Genomic DNA, 23,103 nt, shown 5'->3' on the forward strand with positions numbered 1-23,103 from the left:
AGACCACATTCCTTCCCCTTGCGATGCTTGGGAAAGCATCGCAAGAGGAAAGAATGTGGCCTGGGTCTGAGAACCACTGAACTAGAAGTTAATTTCACAATTTAATTTACTTAAATTTTTCAGCACTGAACTAATAAAGTGGAATATACAGATGAACAATGTTACCTTTACTTAAGTTCTTCACACAATAACCTGCAACTCCACCACATACTTAATGTTCACATGAGCAGGACAGTGGGCTAGCCCACTGAAATTTAGGTGTAAGTAGAAATATGTCTTGAAACAATAAGTTGCAGCAACACTCACCTCTTTGTTATGTACACCGTCCTCCCTGAAAATAAAAAATTATCATAACTAAATATATTATAGTTCGATTATATTTAAGTAGTAATTATTAAGGCGGGTTTTGCTGGGCTTCCAGTCCATGCAGAGAACCGCACATCATGACAATGTTTCATTATGTACATCATCTTTACCACAGTTACCACTTTAAGGGTGAAGCGATGTCAACCCAGGCAAACTTAAGTTTCTCCTTATATGAGTGAAGGCGTAGCTTTAAGTCGGAGAGAGTTGATCTTCGGGTGTCATTTTAATTAGATGTCTCCCACCTCTCTAACCTCCCCCCCTCCCAAGTGGGGGGGGGGGGATTCTCCCATTCTTCAGAGATTTAGAGATTCAGAGATTCTTCTCCCATTCTCCAGAATGGGAGAAGTCCTTCATGAAACGGACAGAGAGAAAAATCTAGTTGATATCACACCAAGCCTGTCTCCTGAAGCCCACATGAAATGAATAACATCTGCAGCATATGCGAGGCTGGCTAACATCAGAACAACCTTCAGGAACCTGTTTAAGGAATCATTCAGAACCTTGTATACCACATATGTAAGGCCAATCCTGGAGTATGCAGCCCCAGCATGGAGCCCGTACCTTGTCAAGCACAAGGCTAAGCTTGAAGTTCAGAGGTATGCCACTAGGCATACTAAAAACTAAGAGGCATTAGTTATGAGGAAAGGCTGCGTGAAATTCACCTCACGATACTGGAAGACAGAAGAGAAGGGGAGACATGATCACAACCTACGAAATTCTCAAGAGGAATTGATGGGGGTAGATAAGGCTAAAATGTTTAACACGGGTAGTAAGCGAACAAGGGGACACAGGTGGAAACCGAGTACCCAAATGAGTCATAAGGACGATAGAAAGAACTTTTTTTCTGACAGTAGTTAACAGGTTAATACTTCCTAATGTATTAGGAAGTGATGTGGTGGAGGCAGACTCCATACACAAGTTTCAAATGTAGATACGATAAAGTTCAGTAGGGTCAGGAATCTGTACATCAGTTGATTGACGGTTGAGAGGCAGGACGAAAGAACCAGAGCTCAACCCCCCCCCCCCCCCGCCAGCACAATTATGTGAGTACAATTAGGTGAGTACTCACTCCCACCCCATACCCACACACAGACCCCCACACACACGTACGTTGTGAGAGGAGAGTGGTGAGAGAGAGACGTGTCAGTAGGGCGTCCACGAACTAACGTCAATTACCTCAAGACATTGAAGTGTTACAGAGACAAGAAACATCGTTTCTTGTCACAGAAGGATACACAAACGCAGTGATCAAGTGTATAGTGAGCTCCTATAGCGTTAGATCAGTTAAGGATAAAATAATGTTGAGTGGTGGCAACATCCGAGTCATACCGTGGGACAGTTCAACAAGCTCGGACGACTTGGCTGGTATAGTGTTTTTGGGAAGTGGAAATATAGCAATCACTGTGATCAATCTCTCAAAGTGTGCGCACCTTGTTTAAAGTATGCTACGTTGTATATGCTGATTGATGGTCAGTGAGAAGTACAGGAAGAATAGCATAATCAGGACCTCGTGGGGACAACATTCAGGAGGAGGAGCAGCAGCAGAGAACAGTCGACCCAAACAACAGCATATGGTCACCACCTCAAAATCACCTAGTACTGTGCTTGCTTGGGGCGAGCTGTTGGTAAATAACCCCCCCCCCTCTCTAGGTCATCAATAAGGTGTACAGAGTGTTTTAAAATATTTAATTTGAAATATAACCATATCTGAGATATTTGGAATCCAAATATCTGAGGTATTTGGAATCCAAATATCTGAGGTATTTGGAATCCATCTGCCTCCAGTTGCCATAGCCGTCGATGTTGACGCTTCGGTGGGGTGTGGCCCTGTTTTGTCACCGGTGGAGGATGTCGCGCCAGATTCTGGTGCACTTGCTGTGGAACCCTTGGAAGCAGATGAGTTCTTGGAAGGAGGTCGCCCCTCTCGTCGTCCTTCCACCACTGCTGTCCAGGGTCAACCTGGCTCTCTGACGAAGCGCCGGAAGACGAACAGGAGTGGTCGCTCCGGGGACCGAGGGCCTTCGGTGCGGAGGTTAGAGCCTGATGCGAGTGTCGGTGATGGTGAGGGTGTGACGGTGTCTGTAGTAGACCCGTCAGTGCCGGGCGGTGGAGGGTGTGTTGTGGACCCTCCTGGTGATCTCGTATGTGGGTCCCCTGGGGTACGGAGCCCGGAGTGGGCGGTAGTGGATCCGGGGGACTGTGGCAGTGCTGATCGCGCCCTTGTGATGAACAAGGGCGCGATCAGCGATCAGTCCTCCGGAAGGACTATGGCCTCCCCCCCCCTGTGGGGAGTGCGTCTCCGTCGCCTGGGAACCCGGTGGCGGCTGCTACTGCTTCCGTACACGGGGTGTCGGCCGGACCGGTATGACAGTTTTGTGGTTAGATAGGGTTTATCTCTTTTCCCGATGGATCCTAAATTAACATGTGCTTCGCTGAATATGAATGGTTTGCGTTCTATGGCTGTGCAATTGGGCCTGGTGTCGATGCTGCGTGAGTGGAGGGTGGATGTGGCTTTTGTGCAGGAGCACAATGTGCAGGAAGTGGGGTTGTTACATGTGTTGGCTGAGGGGTTTACGGTGGTGTTAAACCCTTCGCGTGGCCTTCGCGTGGCCTTCGCGTGGCTTGCGTGGAGGTACGTTGATCCTGCTTTCTAAGCGGGCCCCGATTTCCGTGCTTCACACGGAGATGGACGAAGGTGGTCGGGTGCTGTTAGTTCGGGTCTCCTTTTTGGGGTCTGAGGTCTCTCTCTTGAATGTGTACGCGCCATCTGGGGCGGCGCAAAGGCAGAACCGGGAGGTTTTCTTTTCCCGTGATGTGCTGCATTTTTTGCGGCACGATACGAGGGGGATGATTTTGGGGGGGGGGGATTTTAATTGTATTACGTCGCCGCGGGATAGCAATAGTCTTCGTCCAGCGAATATCTCGCCGGCTTTGACTGCTACCTTGAAGAGTTGCGGGTTTCGGGACGCGGCAGTGTTGCAAGGGGGTCCTTTGGAGTACACTTTTCTCTCGCATGGGGCTTGCTCTCGCCTTGATCGTTTTTACGTGCCTACTGGGGGTGGTTCGGTTTTTTCGTTGCAGACGGTTCCCGTGGGGTTCTCGGACCATTGCATGGTGGTGTTGCAGCTGGGGATTCGCAGCCAGGTGCGGGTTGGCCGTGGCTGGTGGAAACTGAATTGTGGGTTGCTGAAATGCCCTGTTGTGTGTGCCCAGTTCCGGGCCCGGTGGGCTGTTTTGGCCGCTCGGAAGGGGACTTTTCCCTCGGTCTTGGAGTGGTGGGAGTGGGCTAAGGTGGAATGTCGGTCGTTTTTTTGGGTGGTGGCGAAGCGGGAGGCATCGGGAAGGTTTGGTCTGTTGAGGGTCTTGCAGGCACGGTTATTTCGCCTGTATGGGTTGCTGAATCAGGGTTTAGATAGGTTTCGGGAGATCTCGGTGTGTAAGAATCTCATTTGTGGGCTGAGGGAGGAGATGGTTGAGGGGGTACGTGTGCGCTCTTGCAGTTTTTACTGCGGAGGGAACGGGTGGGGCGTGCCTCTGTTTTGTTGGCAGGTCTTCATCGGCCGGACGGTTCGGTTGTGTCGGACACGGGGGCGATTTTGCATTATGTGCGTGGTGAATTGGAGTCTTTGTATGGGGTGGTTGCGGGGGATGAGGGGTTGATGGAGTCCTTCCTCCAACACTGTGCACCGGGGTTGTCGGGTATGGATTGTGTGGGTCTTGTGCGGGAGGTAAGCCCTTCGGAGCTTTGGGAGGTTGTGCGGTCCTTTCGTCGTGGTAATGTTCCAGGGTCGGATGGGTTTCCGATGGAGTTCTATGTCGAGTTTTGGGATGTGCTTGGTGCCGATTTTTTGGAGGTGGTTCGGTTTTGTCTTCGGAGTTTGTCTCTGTCCGTTTCGCAAAATGATGGTCTTGTGCGGCTTCTTCCGAAGCCGGGGGATTTACGTTTTTTTGCAAATTGGCGGCCTATTACATTGCTAAATGTGGATTACAAGATTATTTCTAAGTTGTTGGCTGGACGTTTGCGCTCGGTTGTGGGGTCGGTGATCTCTTGGGGTCAGTTTTGTGGCGTTCCGGGTAGGTCGTTGGTGCAATGTAATTCCCTTTTTCGGGATTTGCTCCTCTATGTGGAGGAGTCTAGTGTTCCCGCGGCCATGATAAGCCTGGATTGGTCCAAGGCTTTTGATCGCGTGCCGATTGGGTTTGTTTTGCGGGTCCTGGAGAGGTTTGGTTTCCCGCCCCAGTTTGTGGGCTGGATACGGATGTTGTATGCTGGTTGTAGTAGTAGGGTGTGTGTCAATGGGTTCCTTAGTGCTCCCTTCGCTATTCGGCGTTCGGTTCGACAGGGGTGTCCTCTGTCGATGCTTCTATATATTCTGTTTCAGGAGCCCTTTGTTCGCGCAGTGCGTGCTTGTCGTTCAGTTGTCTCGCCGTGTTTGCCGAATGGCTTGTCCCTCAAGATTTGTGGTTATGCGGACGACACAGTCTTGTTTGTTGCCTCTGAGGGTTCTGTGCCTGCTTGTCAGGATTTGGTGTTTCAATTTGAGTCGGCTACAGGGGCTTTGGTCAATCGTGGAAAGTCTTGTCTTCTGGGGTTGGGGGGTTGGGCCTCTCGTTTGGTGTGGTCTGGTTCGTGGTTTCCGGTGGTTCAGTCCATTCGGGTTCTGGGGATTACGTGGTTTAGGTCGTATGTGCAGTCTTTGGAGTTTAATTGGGAGGCAGTTTCGCGGGGGGGGGGGGGGGGTGGGCGTAGCTGTGGGGATGTTGTCGCAACGGGCCCTGACTATTTACCAGCGGGCGATTGTCGTGTCTTGTAAGGTTTTGTCGCGGGTCTGGTTTGTTGCGCAGTGTTTTCCGTTGGATCGGCGGAAGGCTCGCGCTCTGGAGGGTTTGGTGTATCGTTATGTGTGGTGTGGCCGGTATCATCCGGTTCGTCGATCTACGTTATGTCTTAAGGTGTCAGAAGGTGGAATTGGTATTCCTGATGTCTATGTGAAGGCGTTGGCTTTGTTTTGGGGGTCGGTTCGGAGGAGTTTGGTGTTAGGGGGTGGGTTAAACTCCTTGGGGTTGTTTTACTGCTCTACGAGGTTTAGTTTTTTGCTTGATCTGGATCGTTGCCGGGAGGTGGCCATGTATACGCCTCCAGTGTATTCGTGGGCGGTTTTGATCCTTCGGGCGCTTTGTCGATTTCCTGGGTTTGTCTCTTTTGGTTGTCGGGAGGTGTATGGGGCACTTGCCTCTCGGGTGCCTCCCAGGGTCGAAAGTTTGTACCCTTGTTTCGACTGGGGGAATGTGTGGGAGGCGTTGAGTGGGCCGTGTATTGCGCCACGGACGCGTGAGTTGGTTTTTCGATATTTGCACGAGTCTTTGGCTACGAATGCAAGGCTCTTTATGTTGGGTTTGGTCGCCTCTGATGGTTGTGTTCATTGTGAGAGACGTGAGACTCAGTTGCACGTCTTTTATTTTTGTGCGCGGGTTCAGGGTTTGGTTGGGTGGTTGCGGGATGTCATTGCTGCCTTTTGTGGTCCAGGGGTGCAGGTCGACCTATTGCGGTTTTTGTTTTTTTCGTTCCCTCGGGGCTCCAAGCGGGTGCGTAACACGCTCAGGGTGTTGTTAGCGGACTATATTTTTTGTTTATGGGTTGGTAGTATTGAGGGGTATGGGGTGGGGAGGATTTTGGGCTTTTTGAAAGGCCGTCTGTCTTATACTATGTGGTGGTTGCGTCGCTCCTTTCCTAGGGTTTTTGATGCTTGGTTCACGGTCGAGTATGTCCGGGGTGCTGCGTTGGTGTAGGTGGTGGGTTCCTGTGGGTGTGGTTGTGTGTGTGTCTGTGCGTGTTCCTTTGGTTCGGTTCCCTCTGGTGGGTGGGGGTTTGGGGGGTCAGTGTTTGTCTTTGGGGTTTTGTGTGTACTGGGGTTTGCTTGGTTACCTTGTGTGGCAGGATTTTGTTTGTGTGTGGGTGGGTATGGGTGTGTTGTGTGGCATGTCTGTCTCTCTCCTGATGTGTCCGGTGCGTGGGTGTTTTTTCTTTCTGCTTGGTGGCTGGCCGTCCTCTGTCTGTGGGGGTCGGGGTTGTGTGCTGGGTGGCTGTGTTTGTTTCGTATGTGTTCCATGGTTGTGTGTTTTTTGTATGCTTGTGTTTATTGTCATTTTGTCTTGCTGCCTTGTGTTATGTGCTTTTCATTATAGTTCCTGTTGGCACGCCCCATATGGGTGGCATGTGTTGTTTGTTCGTGTGTTTACTTTTTTTTCTACACTTTGTTCTGTTCTCTGTGTCATTTTACTGTGTTATATGTTCCAATGTCGGTTTGTACTATACCAATTCCTTTATTTTTTACTATGTTATTTTACTATGTAATGCTAATGTGTTCTGTTTCCTTTATTTTATGTACTGTGCTGTGTATTGCTTTGTTGTATTCCATTGTTATTTTCCTGCATTTACTTACTGTGTTGTATTTCCAGTGTTATATTGACATGTTTGTTATTGTGTTTTATGACATGTTTGTTATGGTGTGTTGTCTGCTGTTGTGTGGTGTGGCGCATGGTGCGTGTGTTGTCTGCTGTTGTGTGGTGTGGCGCATGGTGCGTGTGTTGTCTGCTGTTGTGTGGTGTGGCGCATGGTGCGTGTGTTTTGCGTTTGTGGTATTTTTGTATGTGTTTCTTTGTATGTGTATTCCTGTTTATACTTTACCCTTGGTTTATTGTGTTCCTTGTGCGCTTTTGTAATTACTGACGCTTTTGGCGCGCGCCGTCTGGGTAGTGCTGCTTTTGTTTTTGTGTGTGTTCTTATGTGTTTTCTGTTATTCTTTGTTTACACTTTTGTGTTGATCTGTGTTGGTCAGTGTTACTTGTTATCTGTGTTGTTGTTATTCTATGTTCTTCGTTATTCTGTGCTTTCCTGTTTATATGGTTACTGTACGCTGTACTTGCTCTGTTTTAAAAATAAAAAAAAAATAAAAAATAAAAAAAATCACACAGGTAAAATTAAACCTGTCAGAGTTCATGATCAATAGGGGACCCCAAGAATACTCAATAGTACAATGGCTCGTATGCCTAGGTGGTTATGTCCGGTCTGTCAAGGCCATAGTGGTAGATCAAATACGATTTGACCTAAATATTAAAGGTCTAGGGTACACAGCCAATTTCCTACAGAAGAATGGAATTAAGTTGGCTGACAACCAGCTAATGTCTGACTGTCTCAACAATGTAAATCTACTGCAGACTACTACTACCAGTTTATTACTGGTCATGTTAAACAACAGAGCATGCATTTCCTCCACTCTGCAGGTGGCTACCTACTTACAGGTACAGTTTTAAACCTGAACAAGCCTATACCTGCTAACAACAACGTTAATAGAAATTAATCAGCAGTAAATGAATTCTCCAGCACCAAGTATAAAGGAGAAACCCAGCTGAGTAATATACCCAGATTGAGTCGAGTACAGTTAATATTTGCCGAGATGTTTTTATGGCTCTCAGTGGACAATCAGTGGTCCGCAGCCTAAGCAGGTTCATGTCACAGCGACCAAGCCTCTGAACCCCCTGTAGACCCTGAATTATTCTCGACAGTAATAATTGACCACACTCTCCCTATGTATTTTAATTAAATTAGGCAAAAGATTCTAGCACCCAATGAATTTAACAGTAACACGAAATCATTGAGAAACTTCTACACTTGCAAATTCACCAGGACCAAGGTCCAAAATAATCCAGTGCTTAAGGTCTGCCAAGAAAACCTTATATTAGTCTTAACCAGACAACTACATTTAAAGTTTTCTGCACTTGGATCTAATGATTTATTTTCTTTAAATTTTGTTTGAGCTGTTTTCCTTTCGCTTCTGCTCTTAAGCAATCTTAGGAACGTTTTTGTAAAAGCACAGCCCGAGCAAGATTGCAACTTGCAAATTTGTAAGTAAATATATAAGAGAGAACTATTAAACCATGAAACGTATAGGTTCGGATAATCCGTTACAAATTATCTTCCAAGCAAGTTTAGTCGTAGTAACAATATACATTTTCCAGCAACCTTAGGTTTCCCATCATTCAATCAATTAACATTAAACTTTAAATATTGTAACCTAACATGCTTAAAACGAGCAGACTCAACTGTTCGCCTATGAATTAACGTGACATTCGAGCGCATTATTGTTCGCCATGATATTTGAACGCCTTATTGCTCCCTACGCTAATTCGAGCAAATTACTGCTCACCCATGAATCTTCCATTGATTCTGTGCTTAGCTATCCCTCGAGAAGGATCCTGCACTAATTTAACGAGCTGACTTAACAGCTCACCTATGAATTAACGTGATATTTGAGCCCATTATTGTTCACCATGATAATTGAGCCCATTATTGTTCACCATGATAATTGAGCCCATTATTGTTCACCATGATAATTGAGCCCATTATTGTTCACCATGATAATTGAGCCCATTATTGTTCACCATGATAATTGAGCCCATTATTGTTCACCATGATAATTGAGCCCATTATTGTTCACCATGATAATTGAGCCCATTATTGTTCACCATGATAATTGAGCCCATTATTGTTCACCATGATAATTGAGCCCATTATTGTTCACCATGATAATTGAGCCCATTATTGTTCACCATGATAATTGAGCCCATTATTGTTCACCATGATAATTGAGCCCATTATTGTTCACCATGATAATTGAGCCCATTATTGTTCACCATGATAATTGAGCCCATTATTGTTCACCATGATAATTGAGCCCATTATTGTTCACCATGATAATTGAGCCCATTATTGTTCACCATGATAATTGAGCCCATTATTGTTCACCATGATAATTGAGCCCATTATTGTTCACCATGATAATTGAGCCCATTATTGTTCACCATGATAATTGAGCCCATTATTGTTCACCATGATAATTGAGCCCATTATTGTTCACCATGATAATTGAGCCCATTATTGTTCACCATGATAATTGAGCCCATTATTGTTCACCATGATAATTGAGCCCATTATTGTTCACCATGATAATTGAGCCCATTATTGTTCACCATGATAATTGAGCCCATTATTGTTCACCATGATAATTGAGCCCATTATTGTTCACCATGATAATTGAGCCCATTATTGTTCACCATGATAATTGAGCCCATTATTGTTCACCATGATAATTGAGCCCATTATTGTTCACCATGATAATTGAGCCCATTATTGTTCACCATGATAATTGAGCCCATTATTGTTCACCATGATAATTGAGCCCATTATTGTTCACCATGATAATTGAGCCCATTATTGTTCACCATGATAATTGAGCCCATTATTGTTCACCATGATAATTGAGCCCATTATTGTTCACCATGATATTTGAACGCCTTATTGCTCCTCACGCTGACTCAAGCCTATTATTGCTCACCATGATAACTTGAAACTATTATTGCTCACCATGATAACTTGAAACTATTATTGCTCACCATGATAACTTGAAACTATTATTGCTCACCATGATAACTTGAAACTATTATTGCTCACCATGATAACTTGAAACTATTATTGCTCACCATGATAACTTGAAACTATTATTGCTCACCATGATAACTTGAAACTATTATTGCTCACCATGATAACTTGAAACTATTATTGCTCACCATGATAACTTGAAACTATTATTGCTCACCATGATAACTTGAAACTATTATTGCTCACCATGATAACTTGAAACTATTATTGCTCACCATGATAACTTGAAACTATTATTGCTCACCATGATAACTTGAAACTATTATTGCTCACCATGATAACTTGAAACTATTATTGCTCACCATGATAACTTGAAACTATTATTGCTCACCATGATAACTTGAAACTATTATTGCTCACCATGATAACTTGAAACTATTATTGCTCACCATGATAACTTGAAACTATTATTGCTCACCATGATAACTTGAAACTATTATTGCTCACCATGATAACTTGAAACTATTATTGCTCACCATGATATAACCTGCGTAGGACCCACTACTCATACATAATTTAGTTAGACTATGCGTTAAGTCTTTAGAGGGCTATGACACTGTAGCCCAATGTATTAACAAACGAGCAGATCCGCTCACTATTCAGCTAGTGAGACACTACCAAAAATTGATAAGTTGTCACAAATAGCTTAGCCCTCTAATTATGTAGGTTTCGGAAAATTTAACCATCTATTTAGGTAGGCATTAGAGACATTAGTTAGTGTCAACAGAGTACCAGCAGAGTCTGTGCTCATTATAAAACATAGTTGACTATTAATAAAGACTGATTTAAATAAAATTCTCTCTCATTTAAAGTTGAAGTTGCATTAATGAGTTTTGAGTGACAAGCCTAAGAGCTGTAATTCAACTAGCTACAAGTCACAATGACTAAGCTACTACTCTCATTGTCGACTCGGTCTTTTCCTTGATTTTAATGAATAAACTTATTCAGTTCTCTAATATTAAATAACATTTAGCTAGGTTGGCAACTTAGTTATACTATTAGTCTAAAATGACTACTGCACTATAGTGCAAATTTATACCAAATTTAATTCTGCCTTGCTGCAGACAATTCTTCATTTGAGTTTGAGGTGATCATGATGCTTCAGTGATGAATTATAGTCTAGTAACTCAACAGTTACAAGTCACAGTGACCTCACTGAAGTTTAGAAGTCTCCTTGATCTTGAATGGCGCAATAATTAATACTTCACATTCTTTAATTAATATATAGCAATGTAGATTACAACCTACACAATATTTTCATTCTACCTAATTGCAGATTATAGCCATTTGTTCTTGAGAATGTTCTCTGAGTTTGCACAACCATTCAGTGACTAAGTAATTCAACCATTACATGTCAAAGTAACACTAGTCATTGTTTTGCTGTAGACTTTAGAGAGTTCTTGATTTTAGATGACTTAATAATTTTATATATTTTTCAACATTTAATTCATGTCAAGAAAATTCCTGACAGATATAACATGGAAAACAAAGCTCAGGGGAAAGACGGCCCAAGACATGAAGGACTACATCACGCAAAAGTGCAAGGAAGCAGCAAACAAACTTTGTCCCGGTCCAAAATGAAAACATTGAAATGAAGATGAGAAACCCATGGTTTAATCAGAAATGTAGGCTACCTAAGCAAAGTAAAAATGGCATGGAGAAACTATAGAGATAACAGGACACTTGAGAGCAGAGAAAGATACCAGAGTGCCAGGAATGAATATGTCAGGTTGAGAAGAGAGGCAGAAAGACAATACGAAAATGACATCGCAAGCAAGGCAAAGACAACCTTAATTTCTGCACAGCCACATCAGGAGAAAAATAACAGTAAAGGAACAGGTAATGAAATTAAGGATAGGGGCAGACAGATCCACTACAAACGACAAGTGTGCGAGGAACTGAATAAGAAATTCCAGGAGGTCTTCACTTTAGCGCAAGGAAGATGGAATCTTTCCTTGGATACCAGAGGAAGGCGCAAATCACAAGCACACAAGGCGCAAATCCTTAACTGTAGCCTCTGTTTAACGCAACAGTAAAATGTGTACTTCGTTGTAACAACGATTCTTCGCGATGGGGGATCGTATTCCAGGGACCTGTCCGAAACGCTACGTGTATTAGTGGCTGTTACAGCCACTATTATTATCCTGTATTATACAGGATACAGAATGGGAGACGAAGTCTTTCTTGAAATGCACAGAGAAAGATCTAGGAGTTGATATCACATCAAACCTGTCTCCAGCAGCCCACATCAAGAGAATAACATCCGCGGCATATGTGAGGCTCACTAACATCATAACTGCCTAAAGGAACCTGTGTAAGGAATCATTCAGAACCTTGCATAACACATATGTAAGACCAATCCTGGAGTATGCGGCCCCAGAATGGAGCCCATACCTTGTCAAGCACAAGGCAAAGCTGAAAAAAGTTCAGAGATATGCCACTAGACTAGTCCCAGAACTAAGAGGCATCAGTTACGAAGAAAGGCTGCGTGAAATGCACCTTACAACACTGGAAGACAGAAGAGTAAGGGGAGACATGATAACTACAAACAAAGTTCTCAGAGGAATTGACAGAGTAGATGAAGATAAACAGTTTAACACGGGTGGTACGTGAACAAGGGGATACAGGTGGAAACTGGGTACCCAAATGAGCCACAGAGACGTTAGAAAGAACTTTTTTAGTGTCAGTAGTTAACACATGGAATGCATTAGGAAGTGATGTAGTGGAGGCTGACTCCATATACTATATACAGTTTCAAATATAGATAGAGCCCTGTAGGCTCAGGAATCTGTACACCAGTTGATTGACAGTTGAGAGGCGGGACCAAAGAGCCAGAGCTCAACCCCCACGAACACAACTCGGTGAGCACACACACACTCCCACACACACGCAACCATTTCTGTCCCGACCGGGATTCGAACCCGAAATTCACGATTGTGCGTCGAGAACGAGCCAGACTGTAGTAGTAAATGGAATGTCCTTAAGGATCAGCTAGGTTGTGGAGGCAAACATTATTCATCACTTTACCTGCAGCTATGATAGGGAAATAGGTCAGGAGTCATTGCATTAGATAACCAGCAACGAGAAAATTGGGATCCAAGAGCTAGAGCACAAGCCCGCCTGCAAAAATTGGTTAGTGAACCCTGCCCCAATAAAAGAAAGTCCACGCCTCGCCTCGCCTCCACTTCACTCCACAAGCCCACGCCTCGCCTCCACTCCACTCGCACAAGCCCGCGGCTCCACTCGCACAAGCACCACGGGCTCCACTCGCACAAGCCCACGCCCACCACTCCACTCGCACAAGCCCACGCCCCCCACTCCACTCGCACAAGCCCACGCCCCCACTCCACTCGCACAAGCCACGCCCCCACTCCACTCGCACAAGCCCACGCCCCCACTCCACTCGCACAAGCCCACGCCCCCACTCCACTCGCACAAGCCCACGCCCCCCACTCCACTCGCACAAGCCCACGCCCCCACTCCACTCGCACAAGCCCACGCCCCCACTCCACTCGCACAAGCCCACGCCCCCACTCCACTCGCACAAGCCCACGCCCCCACTCCACTCGCACAAGCCCACGCCCCCACTCCACTCGCACAAGCCCACGCCCCCACTCCACTCGCACAAGCCCACGCCCCCACTCCACTCGCACAAGCCCACGCCCCCACTCCACTCGCACAAGCCCACGCCCCCACTCCACTCGCACAAGCCCACGCCCCCACTCCACTCGCACAAGCCCACGCCCCCACTCCACTCGCACAGCCCACGCCCCCACCTCCACTCGCACCAAGCCACCCCCCACCCACTCGCACCCGCCCCTCCCCCCACTCACTCGCACAAGCCCACGCCCCCCACTCCACTCGCACAAGCCCACGCCCCCACTCCACTCGCACAAGCCCACGCCCCCACTCCACTCGCACAAGCCCACGCCCCCACTCCACTCGCACAAGCCCACGCCCCCACTCCACTCGCACAAGCCCACGCCCCCACTCCACTCGCACAAGCCCACGCCCCCACTCCACTCGCACAAGCCACGCCCCCACTCCACTCGCACAAGCCCACGCCCCCACTCCACCTCGCACAAGCCCACGCCCCCACTCCACTCGCACAAGCCCACGCCCCCACTCCACTCGCACAAGCCCACGCCCCCACTCCACTCGCACAAGCCCACGCCCCCACTCCACTCGCACAAGCCCACGCCCCCACTCCACTCGCACAAGTCCCACGCCCCCACTCCACTCGCACAAGCCCACGCCCCCCACTCCACTCGCACAAGCCCACGCCCCCACTCCACTCGCACAAGCCCACGCCCCCACTCCACTCGCACAAGCCCACGCCCCCACTCCACTCGCACAAGCCCACGCCCCCACTCCACTCGCACAAGCCCACGCCCCCACTCCACTCGCACAAGCCCACGCCCCCACTCCACTCGCACAAGCCCACGCCCCCACTCCACTCGCACAAGCCCACGCCCCCACTCCACTCGCACAAGCCCACGCCCCACTCCACTCGCACAAGCCCACGCCCCCACTCCACTCGCACAAGCCCACGCCCCCACTCCACTCGCACAAGCCCACGCCCCCACTCCACTCGCACAAGCCCACGCCCCCACTCCACCGCACAAGCCCACGCCCCCACTCCACTCGCACAAGCCCACGCCCCCACTCCACTCGCACAAGCCCACGCCCCCACTCCACTCGCACAAGGCCCACGCCCCCACTCCACTCGCACAAGCCCACGCCCCCACTCCACTCGCACAAGCCCACGCCCCCACTCCACTCGCACAAGCCCACGCCCCCACTCCACTCGCACAAGCCCACGCCCCCACTCCACTCGCACAAGCCCACGCCCCCACTCCACTCGCACAAGCCCACGCCCCCACTCCACTCGCACAAGCCCACGCCCCCACTCCACTCGCACAAGCCCACGCCCCCACTCCACTCGCACAAGCCCACGCCCCCACTCCACTCGCACAAGCCCACGCCCCCACTCCACTCGCACAAGCCCACGCCCCCACTCCACTCGCACAAGCCCACGCCCCCACTCCACTCGCACAAGCCCACGCCCCCACTCCACTCGCACAAGCCCACGCCCCCACTCCACTCGCACAAGCCCACGCCCCCACTCCACTCGCACAAGCCCACGCCCCCACTCCACTCGCACAAGCCCACGCCCCCACTCCACTCGCACAAGCCCACGCCCCCACTCCACTCGCACAAGCCCACGCCCCCCACTCCACTCGCACAAGCCCACGCCCCCACTCCACTCGCACAAGCCCACGCCCCCACTCCACTCGCACAAGCCCACGCCCCCACTCCACTCGCACAAGCCCACGCCCCCACTCCACTCGCACAAGCCCACGCCCCCACTCCACTCGCACAAGCCCACGCCCCCACTCCACTCGCACAAGCCCACGCCCCCACTCCACTCGCACAAGCCCACGCCCCCACTTCCACTCGCACAAGCCCACGCCCCCACTCCACTCGCACAAGCCCCACGCCCCCACTCCACTCGCACAAAGCCCACGCCCCCACTCCACTCGCACAAGCCCACGCCCCCACTCCACTCGCACAAGCCCACGCCCCCCACTCCACTCCGCACAAGCCCACGCCCCCCACTCCACTCGCACAAGCCCACGCCCCCACTCCACTCGCACAAGCCCACGCCCCCACTCCACTCGCACAAGCCCACGCCCCCACTCCCACTCGCACAAGCCCACGCCCCCACTCCACTCGCACAAGCCCACGCCCCCCACTCCACTCGCACAAGCCCACGCCCCCACTCCACTCGCACAAGCCCACGCCCCACTCCACTCGCACAAGCCCACGCCCCCCACTCCACTCGCACAAGCCCACGCCCCCACCTCCACTCGCACAAGCCCACGCCCCCACTCACTCGCACAAGCCCACGCCCCCACTCCACTCGCACAAGCCCACGCCCCCACTCCACTCGCACAAGCCCACGCCCCCACTCCACTCGCACAAGCCCACGCCCCCACTCCACTCGCACAAGCCCACCCCCCACTCCACTCGCACAAGCCCACGCCCCCACTCCACTCGCACAAGCCCACGCCCCCCACTCCACTCGCACAAGCCCACGCCCCACTCCACTCGCACAAGCCCACGCCCCCACTCCACTCGCACAAGTAGCCCACGCCCCCCACTCCACTCGCACAAGCCCACGCCCCCACTCCACTCGCACAAGCCCACGCCCCCCACTCCACTCGCACAAGGCCCACGCCCCAACTCCACTCGCACAAGCCCACGCCCCAACTTCCACCTCGCACAAGCCCACGCCCCCCAATCCACTCGCACAAGCCCACGCCCCCACTCCACTCGCACAAGCCCACGCCCCCACTTCCACTCGCACAAGCCCACGCCCCCACCACTCCACTCGCACAAGCCCACGCCCCCACTCCACTCGCACAAGCCCACGCCCCCACTCCACTCGCACAAGCCCACGCCCCCACTCCACTCGCACAAGCCCACGCCCCCACTCCACTCGCACAAGCCCACGCCCCCACTCCACTCGCACAAGCCCACGCCCCCAACTCCACTCGCACAAGCCCACGCCCCCACTCCACTCGCACAAGCCCACGCCCCCACTCCCACTCGCACAGCCCACGCCCCCACTCCACTCGCACAAGCCCACGCCCCCACTCCACTCGCACAAGCCCCTCCCTCCCACTCCACTCGCCACAAGCCCACGCCCCCCACTCCACTCGCACAAGCCCACGCCCCCACTTCCACTCTCACAAGCCCACGCCCCCACTCCACTCGCACAAGCCCACGCCCCCACTCCACTCGCACAAGCCCACGCCCCCACTCCACTCGCACAAGCCCACGCCCCCACTCCACTCGCACAAGCCCACGCCCCCACTCCACTCGCACAAGCCCACGCCCCCACTCCACTCGCACAAGCCCACGCCCCCACTCCACTCGCACAAGCCCACGCCCCCACTCCACTCGCACAAGCCCACGCCCCCACTCCACTCGCACAAGCCCACGCCCCCACTCCACTCGCACAAGCCCACGCCCCCACTCCACTCGCACAAGCCCACGCCCCCACTCCACTCGCACAAGCCCACGCCCCCACTCCACTCGCACAAGCCCACGCCCCCACTCCACTCGCACAAGCCCACGCCCCCACTCCACTCGCACAAGCCACGCCCCCACTCCACTCGCACAAGCCCACGCCCCACTCCACTCGCACAAGCCCACGCCCCCACTCCACTCGCACAAGCCCACGCCCCCACTCCACTTCGCACAAGCCCACGCCCCCCTCCACTCGCACAAGCCCACGCCCCCACTCCACTCGCACAAGCCCACGCCCCCACTCACTCGCACAAGCCCACGCCCCCAACTCCACTCGCACAAGCCCCCGCCCCCACTCCACTCGCACAAGCCCACGCCCCCACTCCACTCGCACAAGCCCACGCCCCCCACTCCACTCGCACAGCCCACGCCCCCCACTCCACTCGCACAAGCCCCACGCCCCCACTACCACTCGCACAAGCCCACGCCCCCACTCCACTCGCACAAGCCCACGCCCCCACTCCACTCGCACAAAGCCCACGCCCCACTCGCACTCGCACAAGCCCACGCCCCCACTCCACTCGCACAAGCCCACGCCCCACACTCCACTCGCACAAGCCCACGCCCCCACTCCACTCGCACAAGCCCACGCCCCCACTCCACTCGCACAAGCCCACGCCCCCACTCCACTCGCACAAGCCCACGCCCCACTCCACTCGCACAAGCCCACGCCCCCACTCCACTCGCACAAGCCCACGCCCCACTCCACTCGCACAAGCCCACGCCCCCACTCCACTCGCACAAGCCCACGCCCCCACTCCACTCGCACAAGCCCACGCCCCCACTCCACTCGCACAAGCCCACGCCCCCACTCCACTCGCACAAGCCCACGCCCCCACTCCACACAAGCCCACGCCCCCACTCCACTCGCACAAGCCCACGCCCCCACTCCACTCGCACAAGCCCACGCCCCCACTCCACTCGCACAAGCCCACGCCCCCACTCCACTCGCACAAGCCCACGCCCCCACTCCACTCGCACAAGCCCACCCCCACTCCACTCGCACAAGCCCACGCCCCCACTCCACTCGCACAAGCCCACGCCCCCACTCCACTCGCACAAGCCCACGCCCCCACTCCACTCGCACAAGCCCACGCCCCCACTCCACTCGCACAAGCCCACGCCCCCACTCCACTCGCACAAGCCCACGCCCCACTCCACTCGCACAAGCCCACGCCCCCACTCCACTCGCACAAGCCCACGCCCCACTCCACTCGCACAAGCCCACGCCCCACTCCACTCGCACAAGCCCACGCCCCCACTCCACTCGCACAAGCCCACGCCCCACTCCACTCGCACAAGCCCACGCCCCCACTCCACTCGCACAAGCCCACGCCCCACTCCACTCGCACAAGCCCACGCCCCACTCCACTCGCACAAGCCCACGCCCCCACTCCACTCGCACAAGCCCACGCCCCACTCCACTCGCACAAGCCCACGCCCCACTCCACTCGCACAAGCCCACGCCCCACTCCACTCGCACAAGCCCACGCCCCCACTCCACTCGCACAACCACGCCCCCACTCCACTCGCACAAGCCACGCCCCACTCCACTCGCACAAGCCCACGCCCCCACTCCACTCGCACAAGCCCACGCCCCACTCCACTCGCACAAGCCACGCCCCACTCCACTCGCACAAGCCCCCCACTCCACTCGCACAAGCCCACGCCCCACTCCACTCGCACAAGCCCACCCCCACTCCACTCGCACAAGCCCACGCCCCCACTCCACTCCACTCCACACCACGCACCACCCCACTCGCACAAGCCCACGCCCCACTCCACTCGCACAAGCCCACGCCCCACTCCACTCGCACAAGCCCACGCCCCCACTCCACTCGCACAAGCCCACGCCCCCACTCCACTCGCACAAGCCCACGCCCCACTCCACTCGCACAAGCCCACGCCCCCACTCCACTCGCACAAGCCCACGCCCCCACTCCACTCGCACAAGCCCACGCCCCCACTCCACTCGCACAAGCCCACGCCCCCACTCCACTCGCACAAGCCCACGCCCCCACTCCACTCGCACAAGCCCACGCCCCCACTCCACTCGCACAAGCCCACGCCCCCACTCCACTCGCACAAGCCCACGCCCCCACTCCACTCGCACAAGCCCACGCCCCCACTCCACTCGCACAAGCCCACGCCCCCACTCCACTCGCACAAGCCCACGCCCCCACTCCACTCGCACAAGCCCACGCCCCCACTCCACTCGCACAAGCCCACGCCCCACTCCACTCGCACAAGCCCACGCCCCCACTCCACTCGCACAAGCCCACGCCCCCACTCCACTCGCACAAGCCCACGCCCCCACTCCACTCGCACAAGCCCACGCCCCCACTCCACTCGCACAAGCCCACGCCCCCACTCCACTCGCACAAGCCCACGCCCCCACTCCACTCGCACAAGCCCACGCCCCCACTCCACTCGCACAAGCCCACGCCCACTCCACTCGCACAAGCCCACGCCCCCACTCCACTCGCACAAGCCCACGCCCCCACTCCACTCGCACAAGCCCACGCCCCCTCCACTCGCACAAGCCCACGCCCCCACTCCACTCGCACAAGCCCACGCCCCCACTCCACTCGCACAAGCCCACGCCCCCACTCCACTCGCACAAGCCCACGCCCCACTCCACTCGCACAAGCCACGCCCACTCCACTCGCACAAGCCCACGCCCCCACTCCACTCGCACAAGCCCACGCCCCCACTCCACTCGCACAAGCCCACGCCCCCACTCCACTCGCACAAGCCCACGCCCCACTCCACTCGCACAAGCCCACGCCCCCACTCCACTCGCACAAGCCCACGCCCCCACTCCACTCGCACAAGCCCACGCCCCCACTCCACTCGCACAAGCCCACGCCCCCACTCCACTCGCACAAGCCCACGCCCCCACTCCACTCGCACAAGCCCACGCCCCCACTCCACTCGCACAAGCCCACGCCCCACTCCACTCGCACAAGCCCACGCCCCCACTCCACTCGCACAAGCCCACGCCCCCACTCCACTCGCACAAGCCCACGCCCCCACTCCACTCGCACAAGCCCACGCCCCCACTCCACTCGCACAAGCCCACGCCCCCACTCCACTCGCACAAGCCCACGCCCCCACTCCACTCGCACAAGCCCACGCCCCCACTCCACTCGCACAAGCCCACGCCCCCACTCCACTCGCACAAGCCCACGCCCCCACTCCACTCGCACAAGCCCACGCCCCCACTCCACTCGCACAAGCCCACGCCCCCACTCCACTCGCACAAGCCCACGCCCCCACTCCACTCGCACAAGCCCACGCCCCACTCCACTCGCACAAGCCCACGCCCCCACTCCACTCGCACAAGCCCACGCCCCCACTCCACTCGCACAAGCCCACGCCCCCACTCCACTCGCACAAGCCCACGCCCCCACTCCACTCGCACAAGCCCACGCCCCCACTCCACTCGCACAAGCCCACGCCCCCACTCCACTCGCACAAGCCCACGCCCCCTCCACTCGCACAAGCCCACGCCCCCACTCCACTCGCACAAGCCCACGCCCCCACTCCACTCGCACAAGCCCACGCCCCCACTCCACTCGCACAAGCCCACGCCCCCACTCCACTCGCACAAGCCCACGCCCCCACTCCACTCGCACAAGCCCACGCCCCCACTCCACTCGCACAAGCCCACGCCCCACTCCACTCGCACAAGCCCACGCCCCCACTCCACTCGCACAAGCCCCCCCCCCACGCCCCCACTCCACTCGCACAAGCCCACGCCCCCACTCCACTCGCACAAGCCCACGCCCCCACTCCACTCGCACAAGCCCACGCCCCCACTCCACTCGCACAAGCCCACGCCCCCACTCCACTCGCACAAGCCCACGCCCCCACTCCACTCGCACAAGCCCACGCCCCCACTCCACTCGCACAAGCCCACGCCCCACTCCATCCACTCGCACAAGCCCACGCCCCCACTCCACTCGCACAAGCCCACGCCCCCACTCCACTCGCACAAGCCCACGCCCCCACTCCACTCGCACAAGCCCACGCCCCCACTCCACTCGCACAAGCCCACGCCCCCACTCCACTCGCACAAGCCCACGCCCCCACTCCACTCGCACAAGCCCACGCCCCACTCTCCACTCGCACAAGCCCACGCCCCCACTCCACTCGCACAAGCCCACGCCCCACTCCACTCGCACAAGCCCACGCCCCCACTCCACTCGCACAAGCCCACGCCCCCACTCCACTCGCACAAGCCCACGCCCACTCCACTCGCACAAGCCCACGCCTCCACTCCACTCGCACAAGCCCACGCCCCACTCCACTCGCACAAGCCCACGCCTCCACTCCACTCGCACAAGCCACGCCTCCACTCCACTCGCACAAGCCCACGCCTCCACTCCACTCCAGCACAAGCCACGCCTCCACTCCACTCCACTCCACTCGCACAAGCCACGCCTCCACTCCACTCGCACAAGCCCACGCCTCCACTCCCACTCCACTCGCACAAGCCACGCCTCCACTCCACTCCACTCCACAAGCCCACGCCTCCACTCCACTCGCACAAGCCCACGCCTCCACTCCTCCACTCGCACAAGCCCACGCCCCCACTCCACTCGCACAAGCCCACGCCCCCACTCCACTCGCACAAGCCCACGCCCCCACTCCACTCGCACAAGCCCACGCCCCACTCCACTCGCACAAGCCCACGCCCCACTCCACTCGCACAAGCCCACGCCCCACTCCACTCGCACAAGCCCACGCCCCCACTCCACTCGCACAAGCCCACGCCCCACTCCACTCGCACAAGCCCACGCCCACTCCACTCGCACAAGCCCACGCCTCCACTCCACTCGCACAAGCCCACGCCTCCACTCCACTCCACTCGCACAAGCCACGCCTCCACTCCACTCCACTCCACTCGCACAAGCCCACGCCTCCACTCCACTCGCACTAAGCCACGCCTCCACTCTACTCCACTCCACTCGCACAAGCCCACGCTCCACTCCACTCCACCCACAAGCCCACGCCTCCACTCCACTCCACACAAGCCACGCCCTCCACTCCACTCCACTCGCACAAGCCCACGCCTCCACTCCACTCGCACAAGCCCACGCCCCCACTCCACTCGCACAAGCCCACGCCCCCACTCCACTCGCACAAGCCCACGCCCCCACTCCACTCGCACAAGCCCACGCCCCCACTCCACTCGCACAAGCCCACGCCCCACTCCACTCGCACAAGCCCACGCCCCCACTCCACTCGCACAAGCCCACGCCCCACTCCACTCGCACAAGCCCACGCCCCCACTCCACTCGCACAAGCCCACGCCCCCACTCCACTCGCACAAGCCCACGCCCCCACTCCACTCGCACAAGCCACGCCCCACTCCACTCGCACAAGCCCACGCCCCACTCCACTCGCACAAGCCCACGCCCCCACTCCACTCGCACAAGCCCACGCCCCCACTCCACTCGCACAAGCCCACGCCCCCACTCCACTCGCACAAGCCCACGCCCCCACTCCACTCGCACAAGCCCACGCCCCCACTCCACTCGCACAAGCCCACGCCCCCACTCCACTCGCACAAGCCCACGCCCCCACTCCACTCGCACAAGCCCACGCCCCCACTCCACTCGCACAAGCCCACGCCCCCACTCCACTCGCACAAGCCCACGCCCCACTCCACTCGCACAAGCCCACGCCCCCACTCCACTCGCACAAGCCCACGCCCCCACTCCACTCGCACAAGCCCACGCCCCCACTCCACTCGCACAAGCCCACGCCCCCACTCCACTCGCACAAGCCCACGCCCCCACTCCACTCGCACAAGCCCACGCCCCCACTCCACTCGCACAAGCCCACGCCCCCACTCCACTCGCACAAGCCCACGCCCCCACTCCACTCGCACAAGCCCCACGCCCCCACTCCACTCGCACAAGCCCACGCCCCACTCCACTCGCACAAGCCCACGCCCCCACTCCACTCGCACAAGCCCACGCCCCCACTCCACTCGCACAAGCCCACGCCCCCACTCCACTCGCACAAGCCCACGCCCCCACTCCACTCGCACAAGCCCACGCCCCCACTCCACTCGCACAAGCCCACGCCCCACTCCACTCGCACAAGCCCACGCCCCCACTCCACTCGCACAA

At 55.4% G+C, this 23,103-nt stretch overlaps 1 protein-coding gene across 1 annotated transcript in view; it reads right to left on the reverse strand.

Annotated features, from left to right (window-relative positions):
- Positions 1-23,103, reverse strand: part of LOC138356481 (uncharacterized) — a 29,844-nt gene that overhangs the window by 3,908 nt on the left and 2,833 nt on the right. The window contains exon 2 of the mRNA XM_069312643.1: positions 307-331. Within this exon, the coding sequence (XP_069168744.1) occupies positions 307-331 (25 nt within the window). The remainder of the gene's footprint in view (positions 1-306; positions 332-23,103) is intronic.

Source organism: Procambarus clarkii, chromosome 72 (genome assembly GCF_040958095.1).
Source record: "Procambarus clarkii isolate CNS0578487 chromosome 72, FALCON_Pclarkii_2.0, whole genome shotgun sequence".
Lineage (NCBI taxonomy): Eukaryota > Metazoa > Arthropoda > Malacostraca > Decapoda > Cambaridae > Procambarus > Procambarus clarkii.